At 38.3% G+C, this 13,614-nt stretch overlaps 1 protein-coding gene across 1 annotated transcript in view; it reads right to left on the reverse strand.

Annotated features, from left to right (window-relative positions):
* Positions 1-13,614, reverse strand: part of pde1cb (phosphodiesterase 1C, calmodulin-dependent b) — a 60,676-nt gene that overhangs the window by 11,229 nt on the left and 35,833 nt on the right. Inside the window, exons 4-13 of the mRNA XM_086176231.1 lie at positions 13,054-13,236; positions 11,608-11,674; positions 11,395-11,511; positions 10,733-10,873; positions 8,445-8,545; positions 7,679-7,807; positions 6,903-7,004; positions 3,652-3,772; positions 1,177-1,258; positions 320-440 (exon numbers count right to left, since the gene is read on the reverse strand). Coding sequence (XP_086032357.1) covers positions 320-440; positions 1,177-1,258; positions 3,652-3,772; positions 6,903-7,004; positions 7,679-7,807; positions 8,445-8,545; positions 10,733-10,873; positions 11,395-11,511; positions 11,608-11,674; positions 13,054-13,236 — 1,164 coding nt within the window. The remainder of the gene's footprint in view (positions 1-319; positions 441-1,176; positions 1,259-3,651; positions 3,773-6,902; positions 7,005-7,678; positions 7,808-8,444; positions 8,546-10,732; positions 10,874-11,394; positions 11,512-11,607; positions 11,675-13,053; positions 13,237-13,614) is intronic.

Here is a 13,614-nt window from a genome sequence, read left to right on the forward strand (position 1 = left end):
CAAACAAATGGATTACACCAGGAAGACGCATCTGTTGTTATACCATTAGGCATGCTGATACTGCAGAGAAACTGTAGCGATTTAATCATATCATGTATCAAGTATGAAGTCATTCTGAGAGTTAAGCAGCTAAGTAAGAACTGGGGCAGTAAAGTTGGGAAAGCAGTTAATTTTCCATCTTGCTTTCTTGTCATGCAGTAACCTCTACTGCTCTTGACAAAACAATTCTTCTGGCTCTATGTTTTCCGGGGTAACACAGATTGAAATATTTCCAAATTTTTTTAAAGACTGCTCATTAAAAATAAGCGCTTTAGCTCACCTTGAGCGCCGAAAACCTGCAAGACCTGAATGTGAGGCCTCATCAATGAGTGGTGTGACGATTCGTTCCATCATGTCTGTCAGTACGGTGAAGGTGGGCACCACAATGAAGTCGATGAACCCTGGTGACGAAGGAATTTCCGACATTCCAAGATTTAATAAAATACCACATTTTTATTGAACTATAGCGTAGGGAGATATTTGGAAAACATTATCATGTATACACAATGACTAAATGTAATTTCAAAATCAGGAGTTCGGACAGATTGAGGTCGGGTGATGACTTCCGACCAAAGGCAAATTAACAAAAGGTGAGTTTATACAGTGTAATGAAAAATAATGGGCATATGACAAGTGGCGATATAAGGATGAAAATATACACTTCTTGAGCTTTAGAGCGAACTATAATTTGCCTATTAGTATCAAGCCTCTCGAATGTGACATTCATTCTTGATGCCATTGGAGTGGGTCACAATATTCACAGAGCTTTTTCATTCGTATCAAAGACCGATACCAACGTTGCTGAGCTCCAGGGGGGAATTACAGCTAAATAAGTTTTCCATGGCTCACATTGTTGAAATTTAGTCTTCAGCACTTTCTTACATTGGTGCAAGAGCCCAAAACTTTCATTTAACATGATGGCACTTACGAATATGGTCCATGAAAATTGGAGCATGTGCCCAAATGGAATTTTTGCTTTCACTGGGTTTTTTTTCAGGTTGCAGAAAGATAACTTCATAAATCATATAGCACCACAACAACTTTTACCTTTTATATTCTATATAATGTTATATTTTCTTTAAAGAGCTGAACATCCAGGTTAATATTTTCACCCACTATGCAGGTGTTGTGACTCACCTATCTGAGACTGAGCCACCAGTGTAGACTTCCTGTCACAGAGTGGAGAGAATGGCAGCCCAAGGTCTGCCTCTTTGTCCCCCTAGAAACAAATCAGTATTCTCGATCAAAAGTCAATCTCAGCTTTAGGTTTCCAGCAAATTGGACCCTGCCCTTGGGGCGTACATGCACAAAACTGACTTAAATCATAAAACACAATTGCAGCCCACATAGCTCACACATCAAAACTGTATACCATACATTTATGGTTTCAACATCCATTGGATTTTTTTCACCTTTGACCCAAGTGCTATGTGCGACAAATGTGTTTCATTTTCTCCTCTGATTGGTCAGAGACACACGGAATATTCAGCTGTGTGTCAATGTTCGGTGGAGGAGCTACTTAATTACAATTTACATACATGCAGATGGTTGCCTTTGTAAAAGCAGCGACAATAACAATAGTGCTGATGACGAGAACAACGTAGTTTTAAAAAGAAAATGGAAAAAGTGAAACTAATATAGCCCTTAATTTACAGAAGAAATAATTACCTTTTGTAGGGACTGACAAACTCATAAATTCTAATTACGATATGGTCATACAATAGCAGTTCTGATTTCGAAGTACCTCCCTGCAAAGTTGTTTTTCTGGGGGGGAGAAATTGCCTGAGGTAATACATCTGCTTTTGGAAATAAAAAAATATTCCAATAAAAGTAAATAAAATAAATGGATTTTATTTTATTTAATAACATATAATAATCAAACTGTATAAATCTGACGGGTAATCATTTATTGCATGATTTAAATATGAATTTAAAGGAGTAGTTGCAAGACACTTTTTTAAGCGTACGGCTCTCTCAAATGGAAGACTGATGTTATAATATAACAACAGCTAGTACTGTCAACTATTATCTCAACGCCATCAAAAAAACTGAATGTAAGAATCTCTTTCAGAGGTCCAATTTCCTGATTTACTGTTTCATTCCTAGCAGTGCTCCTTGTGTAGCTCCAACCAAAGTTCAAAAATGTTCCATTTGCACTCCTTTTAACCTAAGGAATAGCAGAGGGCTCATTCATAAATGAGGTTCATAAACACATATATGTATTATTATATATATACTGCGTGCACAATTATCAAGCAAGCTGTATTGTTGAGGATTCATTTTGTTATTGTACAACTACAGTGCTTTTGGTCAATCCAAAATGTTAAACCCTCAAACCTGAACATTTCAGTAGTAAAAGTGAAGTTTTGGCTTTCTTACAAGAATATCTATATGTACACCATTATTAGGCAAGTATTAGTGTGCAGAATTATTATCCAACTATATAAAAAAAATATATTTTTCCATCTCACTTGTTTATTTTCACCTGTTAAAGTGAGAATAATAAACAATCTCAAAATTTACAGGTAAACATTTCAAAAATAAAACAAACCAAAACGCTCAGTGACCAATATAGGCACTGAAGTCGCAAGCCTTCCATTAACGGAGTCAGTCAGTTTCTTGATCTGGTCAGAATCAACTTTTTGTGCAGCTACAACCACAGCCTCCCAGACACTGTTCAGAGAGGTTTACTGTTTACCTTCAGTGTAAATGTTCTGCTTAAGGCCCGAAAAGTTCTCAATAGGGTTTAAGTCAGGTGAAGAAGGGGGCCATGTCATTAGCTTTTCATCTTTAAGGTCCAACTAGCTCATCTTTAATAATACCTGCCCATACCAGTACCGCACCTCCACCTTGCAGGTGCCTGAGTCGAGGTGGCGCTCTCTGTCATTTATTGATCCAACAACGGGCCCATCCATCTGCTCTGTCAAAACTCACTTTCATCTCATCAGTCCACAGAAGCTTTGAAAAATCTGTCTTCAGATATTTCTTGGCCCATTCTTGATGTTTCACCTTTTGTGTCTTGTTCAGGGGAGGTCGGGTTTCAGCCTTTCTTACCCCGGCCATGTCTATGGGAACTGAACACCTTGTACTTCTTGACATGCCAGATAGGTTGCAATTATGGTATATGGCAGCACTGGAGGATAATGGGTTCCCGGTAGCTTCATGTTTGATTCTTCTCAAATCTTCGGCGGTTAATTTGCGTCTTTTCTTCTCAACACATTTCTTGCAACCCTGTTGACTATTTGCAACAAAATGTATGGCGGATCTGTGATCACACCCAAATATCTTAGATATTTCAAGAGTGCTGCATCCCTCTGAAAGCCTTTTTTACCATTTTCGTCTTTTCAGAGTCCTGAGGAGAAGAATCTGCTTAATAATTATGCTTACGCTGATATAGGTTGTTGATCTCCTTAGGCAACACAGTCCCTTGTTACACAAATACACATAACCTGATATGCATTAAATCCAATAAGCATTCAAGTTTCTACAGCTTGGAGTTGGAGTTTATGGATAAAATGATGATATGGTCAAAATAATCACTTGTCTAATAATTGTGCACACAATGTATCACCAAATTTTTTTAACTTTTCTGACCTGTCAGCACCAGCTCACCTGTCTGAAGAACTCCTCAAGTAGAGAGGTGGTCCAGCGGTAATGGAGGTCCCAGCTTTTGGCTGGGTGGCTGATGTCTGCTGTGTGCAGCAGTAAAGATAAAGCTTTGGGCTTGTCAATGCTATAAAAGAGAAAAGATAAGGTATAAGAAACTTATTTCCCAGCGTTTACGTTGTTTTTTATGGATTTTTAATTACCAAAAGGCAGTAGAATTTTGATTGATTAAAAGTAGTTTTTATGTTAGAATTGTTGGAGCAGAAAGATGGAGGTTAAACATGTGGCAAAGCAGCACCTGCACTTGAAAAATATCTTTTAAGTTAGTCTTCTGTGAAGGTGGAGCACAATGACACAAAAAGAAGGAATAGCAAATGTAGAGCTAGGAAATATGTAGCAAATATTTATTGCATAAAACTACAAAAAGGTAATGTAATGCAAAAGATTCATACAACTTAAAAAACACTTAATATTTTAAGATACATTTTCATAACTACATGTAACAGCAGACGGTCTGCAACTTAATTTATCAATGCATATTGAAATATGCATATATCGATATTTTAGATAAAAGGAAAGAAATGTGGTAAAAGTTCTGATATTAAATGACAAAGGCATGTAATTTTGCAAATTGAGAAATTGTCTTGTAAGATATCGAAATGGAAACAGTATAAATGTGTCAATTAATTCATTCAATCGGCTAATTAATCGGTCTTCTGAAGAGTAACCGTACTAATTCACCAACACTAATGTGTTGAACAGTTTACTTTGTCATTTGGTACTATTAGCTTTGTTGATGGGGTGCAAAAATAAGTTCTAAATAGCTGTTGTAATTCCACTGACCCAGTATCGGCAACCTCCACTGTAACACAGGATGGAGAAAAAAAAAAATTCCCGACAATTAAACACATGCAGATTCATGTGAAAATCTATAAGCTGAAAATTCATATACCGTCATAATGACTTAGAAGCAGATGCCTCCAGCCAAAAATAAAGGAAGAAAACAACACATTTTTTTCCTTCAATCACACTGCCTCCATTAAGTTAATCGCTTTTAGTCACTGGAACAGAGAGAGAAGATGCACCTCATCAAACATGAGTGGCGTCTGAGATGTCATCTGATAGCATATCAAACTATTGTGCTTAATGAACTAATGCATTACCAGACTAGTATGGAAAAATAGCAGACAGGACACTCATAAACACACACATGCACACAAACACACAAAAACATACTCACACACATGCATTCATGCACGTACACATACACACTCACACATACACAAGTACACATGTGCGCACACGCACACTCACATACACACACACACACACACACGCAAACCCTTCAAGGTGAAGCATGGGTAAGAAGGACTGGCTCAAATTTCCCCTCATTCCATTTGCATCATAAAGCATCTTAAAATGCATTTAAAGTAGACCGGTTTAAATTACTTCACATTGGAGTCAATTCAGCAGTACCACCTTCTGCAGACTGACGTCACACATTCACATTCTTGTTAGACACTCTACTGTAACTTGATGAATACTGTATAGTCAGTGATTTTTGGTTTTGAACAATACACAGGCAAAGGCACTGGTGATCTCAACACACAATTTAAGTATTTTACTGTATCTCCGTATCACTGTTTTCAGAAAATTTTTGAAAACATAATGATGGATTTGCATTATGAAAAGATATACTATATATGGATGAAAATAATACAGCAAAGGTCAAATTCCGCACAACATCTGTAGCATCCTGCTACAAAATATGATTGTTATACTTGTTTTTACAGGATTTTCACCTTGCTTTTTTTAAATTGCTATAAAGTGGTTTTAGGGGATGTACTTTTTACTGAGAAGGGTTAATAGGAAGGGTTAATGGGATCTTAAACATTTGGTGGTGGCTGATGGTGGGGTTAATTGTGCTTAATGAACTGATACATGCCATTTTGATGGCGGTGTGCACATGGTGCGGCTCCTCAGTGTCCCACCAAAATGTTATTTTCGTGCTGCCGCCCTGTAAGTCGCAGTGATTTGTTTGTCTTCCTGAGGTCTAATCATCAGGAGTTTCTGCTTGTCATCGGCAGAGTTAGGAGGCTGTGGTCTGCTCGCTCTGGAGGACAACATCATCATCATCAACCACTTCTTTATCTTGCTCAGAGTGGAAGTGTCACACACAGTGCGCGAGGATGCAGAGAAGTGGTAAGTGTGGAGGTATTTGGGCTCGGTGAGTGGCGAACAGACATAAGCAGGCCATCCCAACCATCATGCTAGACAATATACATCAGTTGGAAAAAAAAAACGGGCCGCTGCCAACTACTGTCATCAATTCTGAAGACTATGATAGCGAGCTATGTCTTTTTATCCTCTGCTTACATTCATTTGAGCTTCAGCAACATCACAAGGAGTGAGGCACTGAATTCGCTGCACCGCCATATCAGTGGGAAGCAGACAAATCACCCGGATGTTTTTCTCATCTTAGCAGGGGGACTTTCTCTTTCTCAGGACATAAAGGTTCCAACATTGGGAAACAGCATTCTGGAGCATAGCTTCACCAGCCAGGGAGGCGCGCACAAGACCCTCCAACACAGCGTTAGAGCAGCTGAGGAGATTGTCGTGCCCGTCTCCCATCTAGAGCCCTTGCTTCAACTGCAAGGCCCTTAGTATTCCAGGTGATCCCTCTGACCTGTCTCAGAGCTTCTTTAGTCTACTCCCATCAGGAAGGAGACTGCACAGTCTGCACAGGACCAGCTGAGTCAAGGACCGATTCATTCACCAGGCTCTCAACTTCCTCCTTGCTCTGCCCCCTCTCACCCCTCTGCTCTTCTGCTGCCCTCCCACTCCCAACGAAACCACTGAGCCCTGTCATCCCCAGGAACTGCTCACTGCTATATATACAAACTTTTTACTCAGGGTTAAAGCAGCCACTTATGTAGAACTGGCTCAACCACTCATATTATGTAGAATTGGACTTGCACTTAAAACAGTTGTGTGCCTAAGATTTCTTATAATTAATCTTTTTTTATTCTATTTCATTTATTTCTTTATTTGACAGATGTATATATTGTTTCTACTTGTTTTTTTTTTATCTGGCATACAAGAAAATTCATCTGCTGCACCTTTTGTCAATGCGATTTGAATCTTCTATATGAATGTAATACATGTTAGGATTAACAATAAAGTAGACTTTGACTTATTTGAGATGAGCATTGCAACAATTAGATAAATGCATTTAAATGGCACAGAAGGAAACTGACCCCTCAGGCTGTTGTAGAAAGTTCTTCATGGCCTTCACCTGCTGAAAGTGACAAGACATATCTGTGGCTAGCACCATCTCGACCACGAGAGCCCGTAATTCTCTGGATTGGAAGAACAGAGAAAGATTATCATTACATTACATTAAATTGCATTTGGCAGACGCTTTTATCCAAAGCGACTTACAATAGAGGACATAGGGACTGCAAATAACACTTGCAAATACACGATGCACAGGAAATATACAGAACAGTAAGCTTGGGTTAGTGAGCTTTTTTTTGTTTTTTTTTGACAAAGACATACACAAACGTACACACACACACTGCATAGCCTAACTATCATGCAACACATCATGTTTTCAAATGTCTAAAGCTCTGCAAAAAATATTGCCATGTTACAAAACCTCAATAAGTAAAGGAAGGGGGGGGTCAATATGGTATTGAAGAGGAATTTTTAATGTTTATTTATACATGCCTTATGGCAAGTCTTGGGTCATGCACACGTTGCAGCTGTGTCCTTTAACACATTTCATGTGACTGTTTCATTTTGCAGCAACTTATAGGACCTCGAGGGTAATCCTGCTTTTTTTTATTCGACATAACACATGTCTCAGTCTTGAGAAAGAAGTTACCACTAAGATCTAAATGTGTCACGTGGAACCATTTCATTTCTGTTTATCTGTCTCTGTCCCCTCTAAGCCACGTCTCTGTTTCATCCTCCTTTATCTTTCTGCCCCTCTCTCTCTCTCTCATTGGCTGTCTATGTCAATCTCTCTGACCTCCAATCATCCTTGGAAAGGTTGTAGAGGATGTTCATCTCATCATCGTCCTGCAGTAGGCGGTAGGCTGCACTGAGATGGTGACTCTCCAACACTGAGCGGTCATTATACAGAATAGCTGTGTCCGACCTGCCGATCATTAAGGGGGCGAGAGAAAAAAAAACATCTTAAATTGGCTGACATTGCAAGGAAGCAATAGTGCAATAATGTTGGTGCTACTTCTTGTATGTTTCAGTGAATCAGTGATCTTCACTGCCGCTTCAGCGATCAGTGACTGTGAATCGGGTCGAGTTTGAAATGCCAAGGTGAAACAAGGTGAAAGATCTTTGTCGATGCAAAGCCTTAAATGCCGTTTTCTAATGAACGATCAGGATTAAATTACTGTTCGGATAAGAGCAGGCTATAATGCTTTGTCAACTCAGCATAGTGTTATTACTTTGGTGTCATTATGATCAATTTACTGCAATATCAAAATTACATATTGCCCATGCATTGAAATTGAGCTTTTTAAAGTGTGAACTCTCTACTGAATGAGGTACCATTTGGAAGAACGGTATCCAATAATTCATTATTCTTAAGGTACAATATTTATCTACACAAAATAGTTGCTTAAGTCCATGGCATTCAGTTGAATTTTGACTCCCTTTCTGTGCCACTGATATTACTGCAGTGCACTTTGTTCCAGTGAGAATTTATAGGTTCTTTGGTGGAAATGAAAAAGTGTATTGAGTCTGTGCCATGCATTTTTGATTTTATGATCCATTACCTTGTTTGAATGTGGAAGTTGTTTGTGGTCCCTGTGTGCTCATAGTCATGTACTGCCGCTGCAAAGATCATGGCAAAGATCTCCAGCTCAGTCAACCAATGCTATAGGCAAGTGAAAAGAGGGAGGGAGGGGGGTTGAGGTTGAAGTACGAGGAGTGACAATAAGTAAGGTAAGAATGAGGAAGATATTAAAAGGAGCATAATCGTGAAAGGAGGATTTTCGAAAGGGAAGGCAATGGTACAGAAAAGACAGACATCAATGGCAAAGAGAATGGTAAAGTAATAAACAATAGAGACAAAATTGACCGAAATTAGATAAGAAAAAAGTGAAGCCAGCAAAAGGAAAATGAATGAAATGCATCATAAAGATACATGATATAGAGGATGTACAGGTTTTTGGTATGAGGAATTAAAAAATAAAGTAAACAAATGTGAATGATCAAAAAGAGGGAAGGCCAGAAAATAAAAAAAGAAACTTTAGATAAGATTAGTTGAATTTAAGATGAAATTTCACTGTCAGTCTTCACCTTCCCCCTTTTTTTTCCATCGCAGTCGTGTCTCATTAACATTTGTCACCGTTGCTAAATATAAGTGTGTCATGATGTCTAATTTCATTATGAGCCAATCTTGTTGGGGCGTAGAATTACACAGCATGCAGTCCTGATTACATTTTGGTTCAGTTTTCAACCTTTTTTAGTTTGATGTGGCGCAACAGCAAATAGGTGTGCAATATCAAACTGTCAACACGCTGTTAAAAGAATAGTATGACATTTCTAAACACAATCTCGTTTGATTTCTCATTTAAGCTTGTGGGGATCCGCAGCCTATCATTTGCATTTATTTGGAACATGACAGTGCTGTAAGTAGTCAGTTTGCTTCACATTGAGACTTGAAAAACTATCAGACAGTAGAACGAGTCAAATTTGTATCTCTCGTATTTTGGCGCTGATGCCAAAAGAACAAACGTGAATGTCAATTGATGAAGGATGCAAATACATTTTGCAATCTAATACATTAGACAAACGTCATTATTTGGAGTTATTGCAATTATCTTGGTTGCCTAGCACATATTGTACCACCACCAAAGTGAACTGAAAGAACATGCATAGATTCATAGATAGATCAGAATGAAGTTGACCTTTTCCCATAACACTTAAAAAGAAATAAGCAACTGTCTAATCCGGAAAACGGCGAGAATAAAATGTGAACAGTTATGTCTCAAATAAGGATACATATTCTTAAAATAACATATATAAAATCAACACACCTCTACATTTATACATATGTTCTATTGTTTACAGCCATACATGTTTAATCTGTATGTGTACGCAGCCTGTACACACACACACCTGTGAGTGGGCATTTTCCTGTGAGATTCATGAGCATCAGAGTGCACTCGCGTATACTGAGTGGGGATTTAGCTCAGGAAAGTCAGTCAATATCGGTGACTAATCAACAGTGGGGGATGGGAAAGTCATTAAGAAGAAGGCGAGAGCAAGATGGCCGATCCATCCTTTAGTATATTTCCTCATGGGCCTGCTTTATGAATGGCCTGTTGATTGTTGATTTAATGGAGTCCGGAGGGCCTATGAAATGATAGATGCTGTTTTCCGGCTCTCCCAGGAGCCTGTGGTTCTAGCAATGATATGGTTTACAGGGTAAGGCACAGCCCAAAAAAACATGCCATGTTGACAGCTGTTGCAGCCACCTTATTAAGGTGATTAAATAAAAACCCTGGAAGCGTGGCAGTCAGCTTGCTTGGGACTTTGAACTCAGCCCTATAGTGAGGCATGTGTTCTGGAGGGAAAAATTACACCATTTGAAATGGCCTTGAGTCACAGCTGCATAGGGGTATGAGATGTAGGTCAATGCTTTAAAAAGGAAGAGCGGTTACACAAAATGCAAAGAATAACTGAAGCCACATCATAGCAAAATATCAAGAAATATGGGATATACGACAGTTGGATGCTGAAACAAAAACTAGAAATAAGCCACTAACATTTCAAATAGACTCCTACACATGTAGGCTGAAATCTTCCACCTTGCTGGAGAGCCAGAGCGTTGGGTAGAACGCTTTGTGGATATTAGCCGTGTTTAGAAGGTGCGTGTAAGGCAAAACTGCAATTAAGCTGTTAAAGGGGACCGAATCCTGAATCAAATCAAATGCGAATCAAATCCTCTTAATCCGGAGGCAGAATTTCTGCATGTGTTTCTACTTGAGAGTGAAACAACTGGTTTCTGTAGATTTTCAAACACATACAGTTGATGTTGTGTACATATCCTACTTACCACCATGCCAGTCTTGAGAAGCAAGTAGTGAACAGTCTGTGTGACATCTGCTGCATGCATCAAGTTGTGGTAGGGGTTTTTATGTTTGCTATAGCCCACTTCTAAGGCCTCTACAAATGAGACCACTGCAGATATCGGAATCTGATCATACACACAAAAAAAACAAAAAAAAACAATAAAAACACATGGCAGACAGCTAGAAACTTGAACGGTCTATCTTTAAATGTACATAATAATACCATACAATATAATGCACCCTCTCCCTTCATAGCGTCTGAAATTGATGTCACAAAGTAGACTGTGTATCATTTAACAACTGCAGCCTATGATTATGTATTCAACTCAGCTTCATTGCCCATATCATTTACTCTGAGAAGCTGTCACTTCAAGTGGAGTGCCCTCAACTCTAAGACAGGAACCAAATGAACTTCATCACAATGAGATGACATCCACTGTGTCAAACTACGTCCCTCAATTGCCATAGCTAAAATAGATAAATCTAAGACTTCAGTGGCAAAGAGGTGAAGCTCACTTCAGTGAAATCAAGTGCACTGAGGAAGAATTATAAAGAAGCTGGCAAAAATAATGAATATCCCCTTATTTCATAAGAACAAAAAACACAAAACAGTCACCATTGATGCATTTCACTCCAAACTATTTACCTTGAAACGGTTAATGAGGTCGTATCTGGTGAGCAACTCGTAGAAAATGAATTTTAACGCATGATCCCCACTTGCGTCATTTAGGGCAAAGACATCAAATGACCACTTGTCAACATTCTGTGTAGGGGGAAAAATCATGATATAATACACCACAAAACATATATTTTCATATGCTTTGAATGCTTTTTCTTGAATATTTGAGCCAGTCAATACCTTAAGCACTGATATGACAGAAGAGGGGTAGCTGAGTCCCACCAAATTGGAGGTGCGTCGGTACATTCTGTTGGGGTGTGATAAAAACATTAAATGAAGCACCTTTGTATTTACTGGCACAAAAACATCCCTTGGTTCAAAACTAGAGGGCTCTGCAGGGTGCATATCAAAATAACTCATAGCTGGGGAAACTGGAAGCAGTCATATTATTTTGCAGTGGATCTGATGGTCGTCTTCAACTACTGTAATGTTGCTAAATTACAAGGTAACAAAACCAATGTTAATTTCAATGAATTATTTGAATGAACACAATATATAGTGGAACTTTTCAATTTATGTTTGTTCTATATAGAATGCCCTCCCCCTTCATTGTAAATGAGCAGCTTAGAAATACTTTTACTTTAAGAGCAGTCCAAAGCAACGTGAGAGGAAAAGCCGCAAGGAATAAAAGAAGAAATACTTATACTTTACATGCCTAGTGAAGCTAACTGATTAAAATAAATGTATTTAGTGAACAACTATATGTCATATAGTGTGATAACCTGCAATCTAGGAGCAAGAGTTGTTTTCTAATTCTCAAGTGATTATGTTTTGCCCAGTTTGTCAAGGAGGCAGCATGGTGGTGCGATGGTTAGCGCTCCACGCCAGAGTGTATCCCACCTCTTGCGATATACATTTAAGTCACGTGAATGTGCAAAATATTCATAAAAATTTTCAAGGCAAACCCTAGATTGAGCATTTGAAAGGACCATACTGGTATTCACGTGACCTATAAGTCCACAAGCTAACAAAGTTTTGATGTATTGAAACCAATGTACAACATTAAGTAAATTGTGACATTTGTACATATACCTCTCTGATCTCTAAATAAAAGAAAATGTTAATGTGTAAATTCCTTATCATTTCCATGTTTTCAGATTTGTATGGTTCTGACATCAATGTCGGCTTGTATAGTTGATGTAGCTGATGTTTTTGTATTAATGTACATTTATATTGTGCATTACCTTTTTTGTGTTGCCCGAAGAAGACGCCTACATATGTAATAAAAAAATAATTTAGAATAAATAATAATTTGAAAAGAGTAGAAAATGAATGTTGAATTTTTTTTTTAACTATTACCCTCAAAAAATTCTGTTTTCAATAAAGCTTTTCTCAATTCCCAGTGGTAGAATATTCTCTCTCCTTTATGAGGATTTTTTTTTTAATTAAAGTGACAGTAATTTCTCTATTCCCTGTGATAGAATATTCTCTCTCTTTTATGAGGATGAGATTGAAATAACTGTACTTCAAGTTGTCTCAGGACTTCCTGATGATTGAAACGATAACAGCCGTGGACGATATCAAGTTAATAATACTAGATTATTTGAAGATTAGTCACTTCAAAACTTCACTTGGATTTGGTTGTCGTTATATGCCAGTGCATTACAAAAGATGCAACAATTTTACCTCTCAACAAAAATTCCAGCCTGGACCGCATGGACAATACTGCGGAATCTAGGTTTCTCTTCATTGCGTCGCAGCATTAGGCCCATCTGTCGAGTAAAAGTGGAGGCCAGCCAGTCCCGGACCTCTGAAGGTACAGATTCTGACTGAATGTCGCTAAGCTCATCCTCTGTGTCTACTAAGCGCCTGAAACAAAGAAAAAATAAAATAAAAAACATACAACAGAAGCATATAAACAGGGATACAGACAAGAGAAACTTTCAGATGCAGAGACTAAATGTATACTGGAAATATTTTTTGCAGGTTAAACAGAGAATCACTTGCAGATCCCTGGACTGCTAGTCAAATATTCCCAATATTGAACTTCAAAACATGCTTGGTCAGGATGTGCAACTTTAATCCAATTATGTGATATAATTCTCTGAAACCTGTTGTGTTGACATGTGAGAGGGATCAACAGCAAAGCCTGTTGGTCCCTACCCTCTGAACTGAATACATGTTCTTATGGGATATAGAAAGCATTAAGCATCAAACTGATAATCATGGTGAGACATGAATTCCACA

Source organism: Fistularia commersonii, chromosome 28 (assembly GCF_037954325.1).
Source record: "Fistularia commersonii isolate RoL2024-O1a breed Wild chromosome 28, RoL_Fcom_v1.0, whole genome shotgun sequence".
NCBI classification, from domain to species: domain Eukaryota; kingdom Metazoa; phylum Chordata; class Actinopteri; order Syngnathiformes; family Fistulariidae; genus Fistularia; species Fistularia commersonii.